At 36.0% G+C, this 19,883-nt stretch overlaps 1 protein-coding gene across 1 annotated transcript; it reads right to left on the bottom strand.

Moving 5' to 3' along the window:
* Window positions 1-485: 485 nt before the first annotated feature.
* On the bottom strand, window positions 486-10,722 carry LOC148938949 (carboxypeptidase Q-like). Its single transcript, XM_089107405.1, has 3 exons — window positions 10,370-10,722; window positions 6,106-6,262; window positions 486-860 (listed from the first exon to the last, which is right to left on the bottom strand). The coding sequence occupies exons 1-3, from the start codon at window positions 10,690-10,692 to the stop codon at window positions 486-488; spliced, it is 855 nt and encodes a 284-aa protein (XP_088963531.1). The 5' UTR covers window positions 10,693-10,722.
* Window positions 10,723-19,883: the final 9,161 nt, after the last annotated feature.

The raw sequence follows: 19,883 nt of genomic DNA on the forward strand, positions 1-19,883 counted from the left end.
TACAAGTACCTTTAGTTTCCATAAGGCGATTAGAAAAGGCCAGGATTGTGTCTTCTTTATTAGGGTTCTTATAAGTTGACATAAGACGAATCATACAAAAAGCATTTTTCAACAATGTCAACAATAAGTTGGTATTGACATTTTTGTCACCAATCGATTCCAGGAGATTTAGCCTGAGCTTGACCTGAATCAAACCTTGAGCTTGACCTGAAGCAAAGCTTGAGCTTGACCTGAAGCAAAGCTTGAGCTTGACCTGAAGTAAACTTTGAGCTTTACCTGAAGCAAACCTGAAGCTTGAACCTGAAGCTAGGCTTTTCAACACTAAGATTAATAAGAAAAATTGAGCAATGTTCTATTTTTGTGGGATTAGCAAAATTTGTCTTATCCACAGTATTACCCTAAAAAAAAGGCACCTTATTACCGTTATTCACCAAATAGGATGAACCACCACTTACCATAGCTACCATAAATTTACGGTGATGAAGCTAGAGACAAGAATTACTACCATTAATTAATTGAAAGAGGTCATTAAAGGCTTGATAGGTGACATGGACTTGAGAGGATAAAAGTAGGAAATGGTGAACAATAAATGAAAAAACTTCAATATTACCCCTGCGATAAATTCTTCGCAGCATTTCTGCATCTTCCTTTGTTATCGCAATCGATGGTATTTTTTCAACACCATCTTCATACTGTGTAACCCCTGTATGTGGAGAGTTGATTGAAAACGGACCAATGGATTCTACTAAAGCTGCAACAGCTCCAAGCTTCGCTGCTTCAGGGGCTGCTTTGTATCTATATTCTCTACTTTCTCCATAGCTGCTGTAGCCCTGGTTATAGACAACTATTTTGCCCGATACCTAGAATGAAAAGGCAAAAAAACTTACTACAAAAACAGATCATAATTCTGCAGATAAAACTTGTAGTTCGACCACTAAAAAAAATGTAATCCTCGATACATCGATGCGTATCTGTATTAAAAGGGCACAAATAAAGTGGGAAGTATGAATTTCAAAGAGAAAAGTGTCAAAAAGTGATCAGTGGAAAAGTAAGTTGCAAAATTAAGGAATAAAAAACATGCCCGTACGAAGAAAACCAAACTACTTTTAAATTAGATAAAAAAAATAAAAATAAAACGCTGTAACTAAACGTCGTAAGTCATAAATTTGGAATTTCTTAGAAATTCAGGCCTTTGCTTTTAAAATGTGTTTAAATTAATATGTATCTACCATAATCAGTTTAACAGTGCTGTATAAATTTTCTGAATAAAGAGCTGCATCAGTATTGATTCAGAATTCAAAGTGAACGGACCTCTCATAAATTGGATATTTTATTAACATTGTCAAACCAGTAAGCTTTTTCATTGAATTATAATCCCAGTGAAGTTAGTTAGATTTCACAATATTTCAAAGGATAATAGTTCCTGACCTATATCAGAAACCTTTGCTTAATCTTTTAACCTAGTTTCTGGATATTTACATAAGTTTTTACGGCTTATGATTTACGGACACGATTAATCGAAGCAATTTGGTTTCATAAGTGGAATAAGGGATTACGTTTTATGGACTATATTACTGTAAGTGAAAATTATTGATCCTGGAATTTGGGCGAAAGATGAACTTTTTTATAATCCAGTGTTGAATTTCATACAGAAAAACCTCGAAACAAGGGATTTCCCACGATTCGATTAAAGATCATGCTTTGGATTTTTTTCGGCTACTGATGTGTTAGATGCAAGAAAGCTTTTCCTCCAGAAAGCGTTTCCAAGGGAAGTTCCACCCAGGCGAGTTGGTAATAACACCCAACAAAATAGTATTGCTGATATTATTGCAGCATTTGAAAGATTCAACTCGGAAGATATAGATGTGCCGGACTTCGTGATAAGGAACGCGAGTGAAATCCCGATAATTCCCGCATCGGCATATTCCATGCTTAGTAGTAAGGTAAACGCCTGTTTTAATGAATTACGCGCTTTGTCAGAAAAGCTTCAAACCCAGCCGCCTTCCCCCTTTAGTTGAAGATAAACCTACATATGCAGTAATTGTGAAAAATGTTCCTACCGATTTAAGTGATCCTGGCTTGCGAAAAGATAAATTGAATACGCTTGAAGGTCATGAAGGGATTTTAAGTCTAAAACCTGGTAACCAGAATAAAAAGTGGATCGTAGTTACTCGAGATAGGCAGTCAGCCGTATCCCTTGCCGCCTCAGCCTCTAAGAGCCTACCTAATGTTCAAACCAAGGTCCTTGATAAAAAAGCACTTGGTATTGTTCGGGGTATCCCTGAATGTATCAGAATCATCTCTAAAGGAAAGAATAACGGGATTAGTACGTGCTATAAAAATAGGACATTCAAAATGTTTTCGTTTGGAATTTCTGGATCAGTTAGCACTGAAAAATGCAATTAACCACGGTCTCCAACTTGGATATGAGCTTTTTCGTGTTGAAATCTATCAAGAATTACCGCGTCGCTGTTTCAGGTGTCAAGGGTTAGATCACACTGTTGCTAGATGCTCACATTGTCCTGATTTACCCAAATGTTCCCGCTGTGCTGCGCCTCACGAAAACACAACGGAAAACCCTTGTTCAGTTGCTCCTAAGTGCGCCAATTGCAGAGGAAATCATGTTTGTTTTAGTTTCAAATTCTGTGTACTGAGAAATGCGCTTGGCAAGTCAACATGATGACTTCTCCTACAGCCTGAAGTTTTGTGTCTCTGAACATTAATGGTACTAAAGATAAGAATCTACAAATTGACAAGCTGCTAAATTTTGATGTTGTATTCCTACAGGAGCATCTACATTCCAAAGTTAATACGAACAGTTTAAGGCGGTCTACTACACATGATATATTTATTCGAAAAGCAAAAAAGACCCGCGGTCGCCCTTCCGGCGGCACCGCTATCTTCATTCGCTCGGGATATCAGCCTATGCAAATTTACTCTGATGCTAATATTCTAGCAATCCAGTGTAATAACATGGCTTTTGTAAATGTGTATCTCCCATGCAATCATCGAAACACTCAGTCATTTACTGCTTTTGCTAAAGCTTGCCATAAACTGAAATCTCTTTTCATAAAATTTGCAGATAAAAATGTTGATTGGATCTTAGCCGGGGATATGAATACTGACATATTGACCTCATCTGATCGATCTGAACTCCTGCTAGATTCTCTGCCAAGTGTCTATCATGTCGCTGCTAAGAACCTGGCTTATGCTTACATTCATAATCGAGGCTCCGTTAAATCCAACCTCGACCATGTTATTGTGTCTGAGTCCGGTCTAATTAAATCCGAGGTGTTTGTTGATGAAGATAAAATCAATGATGACCATCTCCCTATTTCGTGCCTAGTTGAACTTCCTGATGTTCAAGCCCACTTTAAAGGTCCCCATTCAAAATGGTATCAAAAGTCCAATTGGAATCGGATAAACGCTGAGATGTATATTACTACTTTATGCACTCTACTCTCAACTATTAAAGTCCCGATTCACTTGCTTAAGACTTCGATAAAGTGCCCTGATTCTAAGGAAGACCTAAATTCTTATTATTACCGAATAGTGGCATGTCTAAAGTGGGCCACAAAAATTGCAGTTCCGATTGAGCACGTGCGTTCTGGGTCTCGCAAGCCCCTGTAGAATATACATCCGGAAGTGAAAAAAGTAAAGAACCACGCAAAGTTTTGGTCGCGATTGCGGAACTCTTGCAATCGACCCTCCTCTGGTGCTGTGTTTACAGTCAAGCAAAAAACGAAGAAAGAATACAAATCTTGCTTACGTAATGCAAGGCTCAACGCGTGGGACGCTCCAAATAGTAAAATGCCTTGGAATAGAGTTATCAATAGCAGTAAGTGTTCTCCCCCACCTCAGTCGGAGTTAAACCTTATGAATTTTGTGTGCCATTATATTGACATATTTTCCGTATTTAATCAGTGTGTTCAGAAACATTTTTCTAATCTACTTAGTTCGGTCCTGCCAGTGTCTGTTTGTCAATATAGAGTCCCTGCGATAAGTATGAGTGATTTACATTGGGAGCTGAAGAAAGTAAAAAGATCAGATTCTCCTGATTGTGATGGCCTATGCTTTAGGAATTTTCCTTATGATTACCCATTATTGTTGAACCACCTGCAGTTATTATTCCAGATTTGTATTGCTCAATCTCTGGTTCCTGATAGTTTTCTTTCCGGTAGTGTCACGCCTATACTTAAACGCGGTAAAGATCCAGATTCATGCTCGAATTATAGACCGATTACTGCATCTTGCTTTATGAGTAAGATTTTTGAGCATGTCCTTTTGCCTGAAATAACTTCTAAGTGCGATTTTTCGTCTTTTCAACTAGGATTTAGAAGAGGGGTTGGTTGTCCCCAGGCGCATCATGTGCTCAGCCGGTTGTTAAAGGAAGCTTTTGCCCAGAAGCGTTCATTGAATTGCTGCACAGTAGACATTTCCGGGGCTTTTGACAATGTTGTTCACGCCCAGGCCTTGCATTCCCTTGCTTGTTCCGGAGTCACTTATTCAGTTATTTCTAAAGTGTGATATTGGTGGGAGAATTCTGATGTGCATATTAAGTGGCTGTCAAATACTTCTGATTAGATAGCTCTCAGGGAAGGTGTTAGACAGAGGGGAGTTTAATCTCCTTTTATATTTAAAGGTGTCCTTTTTACTTGTTTAAAACATCTATCTCCTATTGTGTTTTTCATGATATTGGTGTAAGTTATATTGCATACGCCGACGATGTCCTTTTAGTTAGTTTTTCTCGTCGAGGGCCGGCTCAGAACTTCCGGAAGCTGTCTTCCCTACTAAGTGATATTTGCCTATCTGTTAATATGGGAAAGTGTGAGTTTATGTTTTTTAATAGTAGCATTTCTGTATCTCCATTAAACCTCGGTTCGATTTCATTACCTTGTTTGGATAAAGTCAAGTGGCTTGGTATATCGTTTTGCCCGTCCATTTCCGAAACTTGCTCTGACTCGGTTACTAATGCATTAAATAATATTCGTGTGTCATATGGTAGGATATCTCCAAATAGAGGGTGTTATAACCGTAAGGGCCTAGCTCGGCTTTATAATAGTTTTTGCCCTCCAGGAGTAAATTTTCTATCTGGATTCTACCACTTACTGAGGAAAAAAGATTTACGGAGACGTAGAAGTGGTTACTTTAGATATTGTAAATATTTGATGTATTTACCCGGCCGTGTTTAAAATATAAACAATTTATCCCCTTATGGTGTAATTGATTCTTGCGTGCGACAGGCCACGGTGTCTTCTAATATGATTATGAATACTAGTAATGTTGTTTCTGTCACTGACCCCTTAGTTTGTTTTTTTCATCGTGATATCGGTTAATTTGTTTTTTTTTTTTTTTTTTTTTTTGATCTCGTAATGATGTTGTTATTTTTTTTTATATTTTCCATTACTCCGCAGTGTCATTTATAATGTTCATATGTGGGTCATAAATAAATTATTATCATTATTATTTTTAAATTGTCTCTTGGTACTGACTATATGGTATGTGCTAATTATATTAATTGACTAAAATTTAAAGATAAAAATCGACTCTTATAAAAAAGTTAATTCTGAAAGTTGAAAGCTTTGGTTTCAGCAGCTTTAGAATATTATCACTGATTCTGTCCAATGAGCGAACAACTCTTTTTTTTAATAGAAAGGATACATTTGAGGACAGAGTAGATTTCAAAGATATTCAAACTACTAAAATATTTACTAAACTACGAAGAAACTTTTAGGGAAAAAACAGTTGCAAAACAGTTGTTTAATTTTTGAAAAGCTAGCAAGATTTGGATACTTCTAACATACTAGTACTATTGCTACTACTACTAACAACTCACTGCAGCACCAAACCTACTGAGCCCAACACCTATCTTTACACCCTTTCAAGTAGTTCCTATTTCCCTTAAATATTTCCTTGCGACATCCTCCAACCCCATTCAGGGACATCGTGCTTTTTGGTGTGCCCTAGCTAGTTGGCCAAAAAGGACGACCTTAGGCAATCTGTCATCCTTCATTCGTAAAACGTATCCGCAGAACCGATAACATATAGGAAGTTGAAATTACTAAAAGGAATTTTAAAAGAGATAACAAGTTGAAATTGAAGTACCTGGCTAGGGTTTAGATTATACAGCTCATCGAAATTCTCAACCACAACAGCTTCTGCTACAAGGGCCTGCCCATTAGGTGTTGCAACGCTTGAACCGAATGCTAAAGTGGCCATTTTCTTTTTGACTGGCTCCAAGACAAATGCCTCCTCTTTACCCCTGGAAACGGCAGTCAAAATAAATGAAAAGCTGTAATTGGTCGCCTGAAGATGACAATAAAAATGAATGATAACCGTCGATTTCAGGCTCACACTAGAGCCGCGTTTTCAGGCTCAGCGGGTTCAAACACGGGTTGTTCTCGTCTAGTTTCAAGTTTTTCGTCTAGTTTTGTCTAGTTTCAGCGGGTTTGAATTTCAACCCTGTGTTTTCCTCGAGGACCCGCTATTTGAAAACGCTTGGTGCACTAGACGAGAACAACCCGTGTTCGAACCTCGAACACGGGTTGTTCTCGTCTAGTGCATCAAGCGTTTTCATAAAGCGGGTTCTCGAGGAAAACACGGGGATTAAACTTGGAACCCGCTGAAACTAGACGGAAAACTTGAAACTAGTCGAGAACAACCCATGTTCGAACCCGCTGAGCCTGAAAACGCGGCTTAGCTTTTAATTTACTATTCGCTTTATCATTCTATCAAAGTCGGCCGTTTTCTCTTTGACGGCTTCAGGTAATTTTTTCCTCTTTGCACCTAGTAATAATAATGAAAATAAATTGTAAACTTTGATTGGACAACTGAAAATGATTCTACATTTGCGAAAATTCTTTCCTTACTGTAATTTTTTTGTCAAATAAATAAAAATAAATCAAATCCTTTGACTGTAACTCTAAATTTGATTAAATGTCTTAATCTAGTGGTCAGCAAAAGCTCGAATTGTTTATTGTAACTGGCTTCAAGAGATGTAGTTTATCTTTGCCCCTGGATATGAAAAAATAATAAAATGACAAACCTAGACTGGGCATCTGAGAATAATTAATATAAACAAACTCAAAACTTGGATTGGAACTCATGGAATTTCAGCGCATGTTTTATGTACTTAAGGCAGAATAGCTATAAAGAATTCACCCTACACATCTGGCTAAAAAAAAAAAAATCCCAGACTACAGTCTCACTCGTTGGTATAAAAAAAGTTTTGTACGAAAGCATCACCATGGTTTAATTCGTATGCAATTTGGTGGTCCGGGCAAAATTAAACCCTCAAGTGTAGTATGGTTGTATGGTTTGTATGGTTGCATGGTTGTATGGTTGTAAAGTTTGTATGGGTGTCAAAACAGAGCCAAATTTGAGTCAAAGATTTTGGAATTAGAAACGATGGAAACTTGGAACGGAATTGGGTACTTGTCGGTTATTGGAAACACACCCAAAAAGTGAAGTTAGGTTAATCCTAATGAAAAACTACAAAAGATAATGATAAAATAATATTTTAGAAACAAAATTATTGAATCCTAACCCTTACTCCCATCCCTAATTTACAAATAAGTAGACCAAATTATACAAATCCAAGGCATTTTGTCCAAGTCCAATGCATTGTATCATCCATCACGTTTTTTTTTAGCTATGAAACCATTTTTGTGAGATATTACCTAAGCGTAATTCTTGAATATGTTTCCAATAACCGACAAGCACTGAGAATCGTATTTATTCCGTATATGAAAGGGACTGTCCCCTCCTCAACGCCTCGCTCTTTCCGCTAAAGTTGTTTATTGTTTTAAAAAATAAAGTTTGAAACAGAGTCAAACTTTAGCGTAAAGAGCGAGGCGTTGAGGAGGGGACAGCCCCTTTCATATACAGAATAACTTCTGTTCGTTTTAAGTTTTAATGTCACTCCTTACTTTCAGTTAAGAAAACTTGTTTTTTTAGTTAATTTCTGAACGTTTTTGAATTAATGCAGCTTTGATTTTGGCAGCTTTGATTTTGATTAATGCAGCTTTGATTGACTAGGGGGCGAACCCCCACATATACGTAATAATTTCTGTTCGTTTTAAGTTTTAATGTTGCTCCTTACTTTCAGTTGAAAAAAATCTTTTTTTTAATTTAATTTCTGATCGTTTTTTAAATAATGCTGGGAAAGCATTATTTATAAATAATAATAATCTATTAATAAATAATCTGGCGCCCCTTTCATAGAAATGTCCCTTCCCCCAAGAAAATATCCTCCCCCGTAACCCCTACTCCGACCCCCCCCCACTAGAAATAAATTCCTCCTGAAAACGCCTGTATACTTCCCAATAATTAACACTATATGTAAACAATGGGCAAAGTTTATAACTTGCAGCCCTTTCTCCGGGACCTGTGGGGATTAAATTATCCTCAAAGACATATTAATCAGATTTTCGACTACGCTGAACAAAAGGCCTATCTCAAAATTTTGATTGGGTGACTTCGGGAAAAACATGAACGTGGGAGGGGGTCAAGTTGCCCTCCAATTTTTGGGTCACTTAAAAAAGCCACTAGAACTTTTAATTTCCGTTTGAATGAGCCCTCTCACGATATTTTAGGACTATTGGATCGATACGATCACCCCTGGAAAAAAAAAAAAAAAAAAAAAAAAAACAAACACAAATAAACACGCATCCGTGATCTTTCTTCTGGCAAAAAATACAACATTCCATATTTTTGCAGATAGGAGGTTGAAAACCCTATAGTAGGGTTCTCTGATACGCCGGATCTGATGGTGTGATTTTCATTAAAGTTCTATGACTTTATGGGGTTGTTTCCCCCTTTTTTCGAAAATGAGGCAAATTTTCTCAGGCGCGTAACTTTTGATGGGTCATCAAAACTAAACTTGATGAAATTTATATATTTAAAATCAACATAAAAATCTGATTCTTTTGATGTATCTATTTGTATAAAAATTCCGTTTTTTAGAGTTTCGGTTACTATTGAGCCGGGTCGCTCCTTACTTACAGTTTGTTACCACGAATTGTTTGATAAACGTGAAAAAAGATAAAAATTTACAGTAGTACATGACAAAATTTGGAAGCAAAGAAGTGTTGATATACCCTTTCAAAACCAGTTATTTTCCATTTCGATTTGCCAATCGAAATTCTGTAGTACATGTCTGACGCTAAAATCAATGAGGAACGTAAAACGATCATAAATATTGGCTTTTTTATCAGCATGTTTAACTAAGATGTAAAGTTGGTATAATGGTAGTATTTTTTTTCAAGTTATAAGAAGCTGAATGTCGATAATTTCTTAGACAACACTGCTTTTCCATTTTTGAAAAATTAAGAGAGAAAATCGGGTTTAATTTAGATGAAGTAGTGACAGAGAAATATCTGCTCTGCTAAAGATTTTCGGTGTATTTTCTGTGCTTATAGTTTTTCGGTATTTTAGTAGTTTATTAACATGTGATTTTTATATAGTCGTTTGTCTTTTTTTTCTCTTGTGTGTTTTTTTTTCGTCTTTTTCTTAAGATGATTGGTCTAGTTTTTTGTCTTTTTCCTTTTTTCCGGTTGATAAAGGTTCCCGGATGTGTAAATTACCGAAATTTGATAATAAAAACTTGGTGTGTGCTAGAGACGAACCCAGGAGATTCTTTGACAGACGGGCATGTAAAAATGTAGCAAAATAAATGATACAAATTTGATAATAAAAACTTAGTGTCTGTTAGAGCTGAACAAATGACATTCGGTTGACTTTCTCGGGAACTCAACGGTTGATTTCTAACAGGTGACTGACAAAATTTGATATAACATTATTCATAAAATTTGATATTACACATTTATGTAAGCTTGATGCTCATAATACGAATGAACTGTTGAAAATTTAATTCTGAAGCGAATTCTCAGTGACATAGAGAAAAATATTTTGAAACATACTTGAATATTTTGAACTGTTCTTTTACACATAATCATAGTTAGTAGTTAGCATACATTTATTGATTATTAGACAATAGATTTAATTGGTAATTAAAAAATTAAGATTATCAATGGTATCGTATTAATTATAACGGATACATTTAAAATTTACTAATTAATACATTTTTAACAAAAAATAATGATTGAACCAATAACTATTAAAAAAGTCTAATAGTTGTATATGTGCGTTTGTTTCTGTAAAGTTTAGTATATATAGTCTGTGAACCCCCCTAATAGTTAAATAAGGAAAAATTAGGAAAATTGAAAAGAATATGATTGATCAACGAGAAACAATTAGTAGTTCAACAATAGATTAAATAATGAAAAACTAGCCATGTCTAATATATATTACTCTTACTGTTATTAATGGTATATAACGCTACAAAAATGATATAATTCAAAGGCCTTGCCTTATCCAGTGAGGAAGATCGGGGGCTGGTTCTTTCCTGACCTCATCCATAACAGATTCGGGAGAACTGAGATTTGAAACGAGGTAGTCAATTGAATCTTCAAGAATTTGGGAACCAGTTATCCTTTTTTGGTATTTGTCAACAAAATCTGCCAATTTCTTGTAACATAATCCTTTAGATGCTCCATTTATAGCCTCTTCGATAATTTCCTCAACTATTGGCTTATAGCTCCGAACTTCCTCTGCTAAAGCCTGGTCACATTCTAAGGAATTAACATAAAAGGGAGCTAGAAATAGGAAAACAAACTTCAATATTGCATGCATTTCTACACACTGCCTTTAACTCTATTTGAATTCGGGATTTACTTATCATAGATTAAAAAGGCAACATTACGATATTTAATACCATAAAAGTTTGATAAAGAAAAAGGAAAAAACAAACAACTTTCATGGCGATACGCATTAGGCCCGTTTATGCACTAAGATCTTACATCTAAGATCTTATATCTTTCTGCAAAGATTTCCGTTCTTTTAACTCATCTTTGTTCTAAGATCTTACAGCTCACTGATTTTAGCAAAAAGTATGAAAGACGCCATCTTTCTGCCATGTAGAACAATGATGAGAGAACTTTGATGATATACTCATCATTGTTCTTAGACCGCTGATCAGAGCAGAAAGATGAAAGACGTTTGCAAAAGAACACTACAATATGTAAGATCTTAGTGCTAAGATTTCACTTTTAAGCGTTCTTTGTCAAAAGATGTAAGATCTTAGCACAAAGATGAGTAAAAGAACGGCCCTATTGATAGGACGATGAGTCATCGACCAGCCAATCACTTTTTTAGACAAATTTTGAAGGCAAAATTTATTGAGTAGGCTTACCCAGCTATTGCATGTCGTGACGACCCTGGATTTGTCAGAATTTCAAGTATGTAACGTTTGGGATAAAAACAAGAAAAAAAAGTTCAGACTTGAGAGTTAGAAATTATATAAGTTAATTTTTAAAGTTATTCTACTTCACAATCATCACATAATGTAAAACAGTCTTAAGACTACACTGCGTAAACGAGGTTCGAGAAAAAGGGTAGAACAAACATATAAGGAGAAATTGAAGAAAGTGAAAACTGGAATATAGCATTCATATTTCGCCCTGAACTTTCGCTCAGCCATCATCATTGAAAAAAGTAGGAAAAATGCTACTGGATAAAATGTGGCTAGTAGTAGTTCAACCAAGGGCACCCGAAAAGGGGGTCAAAGGGCGCCAGCCCCCCTGGCTGAATGACACTGCACTATAATTTTATATTTTTTTTAGGTTCCTATTATGTAGCATTGGCAATGCCAATTTGACCAGGTAAGCCCCCCCCCCCTAAGATTCAGCCTATGGGTGCCCATGAATTAAACCGTCACCTAACTCTAAAAGCTACAACAAAATGACCAAGGAATAGAGTTGTGAACACTACTACTACTACTAAGAAGTTACCGCAGGACCACGCCGCCTGAGCCTAACACACCTGCGCATGCTTCTCCGTTATCCCTATCCATTCAAAGCCTCCCTCTTTACACCATCCCAGGAAGTTCCCATTTTCTGTAAATCTTCCTTTATGACATCCTCCCACCCCAGACGAGGACGACCTGCTTTCAGTTCAGCCCTAGACGGTTGGCCAAAAAGGACAATCTTTGGCAATCTGGCTTCCTTCATCCGCAGAACTTGCCCTGGCCATCTCAACCTTTCGTTCATTATGGCCCTACAAAGCGGGATTAAACCACATTTTTCGTACAGCCTACTCTTTGAAATACTGTCAGTCAGCCGGTTACCCGGAACAATCTGTAGGCAATTTCTCTAGAAAACTTCAAGCAAATCTTCATCCACCTTTCGGAGCATCCAGTTGGCTCTGAAGCATGGTCCATGCTTCAGAGCCATATTTGACCACTGTCATCACTGTAGCTACCAATATTCTAACCTTGGTTTGCAGACTTATCTTCCTATTCTTCCTATCTTTGAAAAAACCGCCCTGAGCTTTAGCTACTCTACTTTTAACATCTTCGTTGCTCCCACCGTCTTTACTAATAATACTACCAAGGTAAGTGAAGCTGCCCACCTGATCAATCTTTTTGTCACCCATTGTCACCTTTTCATCTTCACTTATTCCTAGCCTTAGTAACTTAGTCTTCTTAACATTAATTTTCAAAATTATTCTAGCACCCTGAACTCGCAAAACCTACAAAAATTCATTAGTTTTGCTCACACTTTCATTTAGGATGCTTAAATCATCAGCACAATCTGAGTCCAGAAGAGTTTTTCCTCCCCGTTTGATTTTGTGGTCTCCCATTGCCTTTCCTGTGCTCCTTAAGACAATGTCCATCAAAATAGTCCATATAAAGGTGGATATAACACAATCCATATAAAGTAAGAATTAGTGACAGTACTAAAAGGACAAAAAAATACTATGGCTCCAGGAGCTGATATTGTGGTAAATGAGTTTCTTAAATATGGCGGCTCTGTGGTTAGAAATAAGTTACTGAAGCTTATGAGCATGATTTTTTAAAAAGGGGAAATATCCAACGATTTTTGGAAAACCTTAATTAAACCACTGTATAAATAGGTGATAAGAGTGAGTGTGGTAATTATCAAGCCATTAGTCTGGTCTCTGTAGGTAGCAAATTACTTAGAAGTATGATACTTTTTAGACCTAAACAAAGAGAGATGATGTAAACAAAGTTTTAAGAGAAGAACAATGCTGTTTTAGAAAAGGTAGAGGATGTGTCGACCAAATTTTCACTCTTAGGTTAATAACTGAGAAGTGCCTGAGTTGTCAAACACTTTTGCTCCTCAGTCTTATAGATTATGAGCAACCGTTCGATCCTGCGATAGAAGAGCTATAGCAAAGGTCTTACCCTTGTATGGTATACCAGGCAAATAGATTAAAGTGATTAGTGCTATTTACGAGAATAACACTGCTGCGGTCAAGGTAGGATAGGAGGTTAGCAGCTGGTTTGATATTAAATCGGGAGTTAAGCAGTGAACAGAACCGAGAACACTTTGGAAACTACCTTCAAAGTTTGTTGTGCTTTACACAGTCTTTTTTTTTCCCCTTTTTGCAGGAGAAAATTCCCTGAATTCTGTTTGTTTCAGGTTTGTCTTGTAATTTTGCCTTGGGCATCTTATTCCGTTTTTCTTTTCAAACCCCGGGGCCTGTGCTCCAACCAAACCACCGGAACCTCAAATGTTTTGTCAATTATGTGATTATTATGTTATGATCATTTTATTTTCTCTAAAAATGAGGTTTTTTTTTAAATTGTAATCTTTCTCTGATTATGGTCCGATGATTGGGGATCGGACGAAATATTTCGTGCAGCTTGTTGTTGACGTATGATCAGTTAAACGGGTTAAAATTGCCTTTAGACAATACTTCTGTAAAAATTTAGTAAAGCTTCCTCGACCTTTCGAAAGGCCCTTGTTTCAGGAGATTTTTAACCATAGTCATTACCGCAGCTTTGATGTTTCTAGTCTTGGCTTGCCATATTATCTTCCTATTCTGTCAAACTCAAATTCAAAAAAACACCTTCGGCCTTGGTTATTCTACTTTTTCATGTTGGCTGCCTCCACCATCCTAACTAAAAATAATAACCGGGTGATTGGAGCCATTTACTTGATCAATCTTCTTGTCACCCAGTATCACCTCTTCTCCTTCAGTTATTCTTGATCTAAGCTAATTATTCTTCTTAATCTGAAATGTTAGAACTCATTTTTCACCTTGAATTCTAAAAACCTCCCGGAAAATCCTTTATTTGGCTAATAAGTTTTATTTAGGAAACTCAAACCTCTGTGCAATCTGATTCTAGGAGAGTTTTATCTTCCCATTTAATTCCACACTCTATCATAACCTTTACTGTGTTTCTTAGAACAAAACTAATCGAAATGATACATACAAAACGGGGATAGCACAAAACCCTGCTTAACTCCTGATTCAACACCAAATCTGCTACTAGCCTTCCTTCCTACCTTTACTGTAACAATGTTTTTCTCGTATATAGCAATAATTACTTTAATGTAAAATCTAGTATACCAGACTAGGATGGGACATGCACCATAGCTTCTCTATCGGCTATATCAAATGCCTGTTCATTACTCATGAAGCTTGCAATCGACATACCTGTGTATTAGCACAAAAGAGACTGGTTTTGCAGGTCTTTAACCCACCAACTCCCTTGCAAAAGACTAGTGTATTAGTTGAATGAAGCTTAATCTGTATATCTAATTTTTAGTAAATTGAAACTTATACTGTGCCTCAGGGAGTAGCGGTAGTTGTATTAGTAGTAGTAGTAGTAGCAGTATTGGTAGTAATAGTAGTAGTAGTAGTAGAAGTAGTGGTAGTAGCAGTAGTAGTAGTAGTGGTAGTAGTAGTAATGGTAGTAGTAGTAGTAGTAGCAATAGTAGTAGTAGTAGTATTAGGAGTAGTAGTAGTAGTAGTAATAGTAGTAGTAGTAGCAGTAGTAGTAGTAGTAGTAGTAGCGTGCATATACTGTCTATTTGGCCAATTGATCATTCCCCTCGTCATTTCTTGAAAGTTCTAAACTAATACACTCAGTCATTCCTTAGTTACGCTTTTGACAACCCGTATGCACATAATATGCTTTGATTAAATTCAACACATCCCTCATCACTCTCTGGAAGGTTCACCTGAATACCCTTCATCTTTTTGGACACTATGTGTCCGACATGCCCACCTTTCTCAATAATAAATACTATATATAAACAATGGCTGAATAGCATAACTAACAGCCCTTGCCACGAGGGCTAGGGGGAGGGGGTTGACATCCCCAAGGACATAGTTACTGGATCTTTCAACTATAGTTACTGAATCTTTTATTTTAGCTACCTCAAATTTTGATTGGATGTGTTTGGAGAATGGGCGTGTAAGGGGGCTTATCGCCCTCCAATCACTTTCGACTCTTAAGAAAAAACACTAGAAAATTTAATTATGAATCGAATAAGCTCCTTCTGATCTTTCTACGACGACCCCATCTATACGAAATACCTTTGTGAAAAAACAATAAATAATGTATAGTGTCCACATCGCTATTTACTTTAGGTAGCGCTGTTGCACTGTCTATGATTAGAGCCAGAGGGCCAACAATGAAAAATTCTGATGGATTCTGAAATGCTGCTTAAAAAACAGCTAACTGTCTGGGGTTTACAATGTATTTTAATGACTTTCAAGTGCCATAGAAAAGATTTTAGGCAAAGCCTGTAATTAAGAACTAAATTTGTTGAAGCTTCGTTCCGAATAAAATTATTTTCAAAATTTATTTTACAACTAGTGAATTCATAATTAGGGTTAAGAGCAATAGCAAAACTTAAAATATATATTTTAATATCTCAAAAGATGTTACAAGTTAAACATTTCTATTGGTGCAATAATACAGTTCAGTGCACAGGTTAATAGATTCTGGCGAGAAGCTACCAAATTTAGAACACCATGTGCCAAACAAGAATATATTCCTTGGGAACTTTTCGTAGATGCCATCCTTATTTTGAATATACTTGGTGATTGTTGAATTAAATCTATTGATATTTCGAGTTTAGACATTCACTAAAAAGTGAAGAGTAATATCAAAACTTAACTTGTGCTTATTAATATCTCAAAGGATGTTTAAATATTTCTAATGGTACAGAAAGATAGTTCAATATAGAGGTTAGATTCTAAAGAAAAATTACCAAGGATATATTTAAAAAGAACTTTACGTAATTGATATCCTCATTTTGAATATACTTAGAGAGATGAAACTTTCTGAGATTGTTAAGAAGCTGACTGTTGAATTTAATCCATACATGTTTTCGAGTTTAGACATTCACTGGAAATTAAAGATCAACATTAAAATTCAAAATGAACGTTTTAGTATCTCATAAGATGTTATAAACTAGAATTTCTAATGGTGCAATAAGATACTTCAATATACAGGTTAGCTGATTCTGAGGAAAAACTACTAAGCTTAGATAACCGTCAGCCAAACAAATATATATCCATTAAAAACTTTACATAATTGACTTTATACACGAAAATTACAGCCGACAATATTGATCAACAAGAAAAATCACTTTTTTGCGTCGGTAATAGTTCTGGTGTCAGATCATGAGGGAGATCAACATCACATATCGCCATATCAACACCGAACGTAATGTGGGAGGTGACCCTCGCCCATACGCAATATGTAACCCCAATAATGTTATGGTCTAGGATTCGGTTGTAAACCGTCTACTCCTGCAACTTCGGCATTCTTAAGTTTACGCAATACAGTCTTGACTTCAAGCAGTTTTGTGGAATCTTCGCTTATGACGATTTGGAAAGGTGACATCTTAGTTGGAGGGACTATGGGATTTGTAGGTGGTGAAAGGTTCAAGGTTTAATTTTAAAATATCTGTACAAAATAGACATAAATAGAGGGTAAACGCCGGAGACACAAGGTCGAATGACAAAAACCCGGTACATTAATCGGAATAAACCTGTTTGACAACAAACAAATAAATAAGAGTTATTCCATGAATCACCAATAGACGGGCACCCACCCCACAAACCCACCGACACCGGGTAAAGATCCACCGAAAATACCAATAAAAAAAAACCAACGGGCGAAGAAGGGTAACCGATGACCGGCATCTCACAGGGCAAAGCACCCAACAAAAAAATATTATCAAATGTGCCCAGTTTTTCAATATATTATTAATTCTTAAAATTATTTATAAGGATAGAATGAAGTGGCTTTTTTATATTTGGAAGAGATTTGCAGCAATCAATAAATAGTAGATAAAGACAGATGAACCCGTGATTGAAAATAATGGCAAGAACCGTGATCTCTCTGTGCTTAATTTTAGGTGCTGAATGTTCCATTTATGTCGGGTTTCATAAGAATGGGCATGTTGCACTGGGAAAAAATTATTCGAACGAAAGTAGGTAGGTAGTTCCAAGCGGTCATATTTTACCTTAAATAAAAAAGAATTAAGGGGGAATATCTGTGAAACAGGCAAAATATTAGTTAGAAGATATAGAGTTTCAGGTTTACTCTTATTAGGATACGAAGACGGTGATGGTAAATATTTCTTTAAAATTAGAAGAGCCCGGTTTTGAAGAATTTGTATCGGTTTCACATGACATCTGAATGTTGCCAAATATATCAGAGGACAATACGTAAGATGGGAATGAACCAACGCAAAATAAATTACACGTATTCTAATAAATTAGAATAAATTAAAATAGATTAGACGTTTCAGCAAAAAATGCTGAAACCTTCGCATTATACCAACCCCTTGAGCAACTTTAACCCGTAATCTATTACAATGTTCTTTATATGACAGATTTTCATCAATAATAATACCCACACACCGGAACGAAGTTACCCTTTGAATTTGAATATTTGTAGCATGATCAAATATTGTTGAAATTCCTTGTGCATTCTGCCCAATTCTAATATAAATGATAAATTTGGTTTTTGATACATTTAGTGACAAACGATTAGCTTTTAGCCATACAAGAAATTGTGAAAAAACAATTTGCAGCTTCTCATTGAGATCCTCTTCCGAATGTCCAGTAAGTGATGATCCGGTATCATCAGCGAAAAGAACATTCAGACCAAGGTTTTCTGTCACTGATGAAATGTCATGAAGGTCATTTATTTATATTATAAAAAGCAGTGGTCCCAGGATTGAAGCTTGCGGGACACCAATATTTGACAACAGACATGGATCCGAAACTGTGTGGTTGATCATAGTCACTTGGGAGCGACCACTTAGGTAAGATGCGATAAAATCGCGCGCTGGTCCTCGTATCCCACCATGGTTTAGTTTATACAACAATATTTCATGGCATAACGAATCGAAGGCCTTCTCAAGGTCCAAAAATATACTCGCCCATCAAAATTTGAGATAGCCATTTTGTTTATCATAGTTGAAAGGCCCAATAACTATACATTTGGATACTTCATAACCCCCACAGCCCCAAGGGATAGGTCTTTAAGTTATAAAATAAGTAAGTACTCCTTTAGGTATAAAATACACTGCTCATACGGGCAGATTTATAAGAAAACTGAAAAATTATTTCTCTTAAAGATCTTAGTTTTTGTTTGATACTCTGTACGGTTCAAGTTCAAATTCAAACAAATCTAATTTAAATTTAAAATTCAACCCTAAAGGCTTCTATTTCCAAAAATAATTAAAAGAATTTACAGAACTTCTTATTCCAAATAAAGTCTTAAGTAACTTAAAGGAACTTTTTTTTAAATCAATTTCAGCAAATTAATTTACTTAGGTTTTATTTTACCTTGCCCAAACTCAACTCAACTGCATTCAGCTCAAAGCCCAAGAACACAAAAAGAAGATTAAAAGAAATAAAATATAAAAAAAATCCTATGAGGTAATTTTTTTTAAAGAATAGTTTTTTTTTCAAATGAAAGTCAGGTCGTTACTCTCGGTCGTTACGCTTAAGCTTTGTAATACTTTAAAAAAGCTTGTTATTCCAAGCCAATGGCCCTTGGTTTTCAGCAGTTGTTCTTTTTAGGAAAAAATTAGGACAAAATTTAAACATCTAGTCGACATTTTTTTTTTCAATTCAATGGGTTTACAAAGACAAAAAGTAAATCGCACATAATATAAAAATACTCAGTCCATTTCCGGACGCCAAGAACCACAATCAATATCATGTCAAGATAATACGAAGAGTGGTCACTGCTCTTACTCCCAGACACAACATTACCTCTCATTAATCAAAAAAAAAATAACCTTTACCTTCCTGCTCTTTTCCCCAAGGGAAGCCACCTCATCATAAATAAAAAACAATCATACATACTTTAGTTATTTATATTTTAATCTTGAACTTTTTATTTATAATACTTTACATTATTTATCATACTCTACTTTAACTTTTCTTTTGTAATGCCAATAAATGATTTTTTATTCTTTTTATTAATGACGTAAGGGGGATCCTACCTCTCAGCTCTTCCGGGATCAGAATCCATATCTTTGCGCATGTTATATTTGGAGCAAAATCTGATCGTACAGTCGGGATGAAGGGTATGTGCAGGTTTGATGCCGATCGAGTAGGCAAATTATGATGTTCCGAGATAGGCCAGAATAATGTTTTATATGAAAATGACAGCTCACCAGCTAGAAACTTCAACACAAAGGTCAGGCATGACAGTAGATGTCATGCGACTCTAGTGACAAGTACTCTTCATTTTTTCTATTGAATATGAGGCATTGTCTATGAATAGAATTCAATTTTTGCAGATGAGACTTGAAAGTTGACTGCCAGATCATTGCATAGTACTGTAAATGGTGCTTTATGAGGGCATTGTACAGAGAGACAAGTGTTTTCTGCGGCAAGCTGTGCTTCAGTTTTTATTATTCCAAGATTCCGGGATAGCTTCAGCTCTACTGCTTGGATGTGATACAGAAATGACAGAGTGTTCCAGTTTCCCGAGGAGAAATGAAGGGTACATACTATCAAATTCTTTTCTCATA

Source organism: Artemia sp. Qi Xiang Cuo, unplaced genomic scaffold, assembly GCF_049724085.1.
Source record: "Artemia sp. Qi Xiang Cuo unplaced genomic scaffold, ASM4972408v1 HiC_scaffold_23, whole genome shotgun sequence".
In the NCBI taxonomy this organism is placed as follows: domain Eukaryota; kingdom Metazoa; phylum Arthropoda; class Branchiopoda; order Anostraca; family Artemiidae; genus Artemia; species Artemia sp. Qi Xiang Cuo.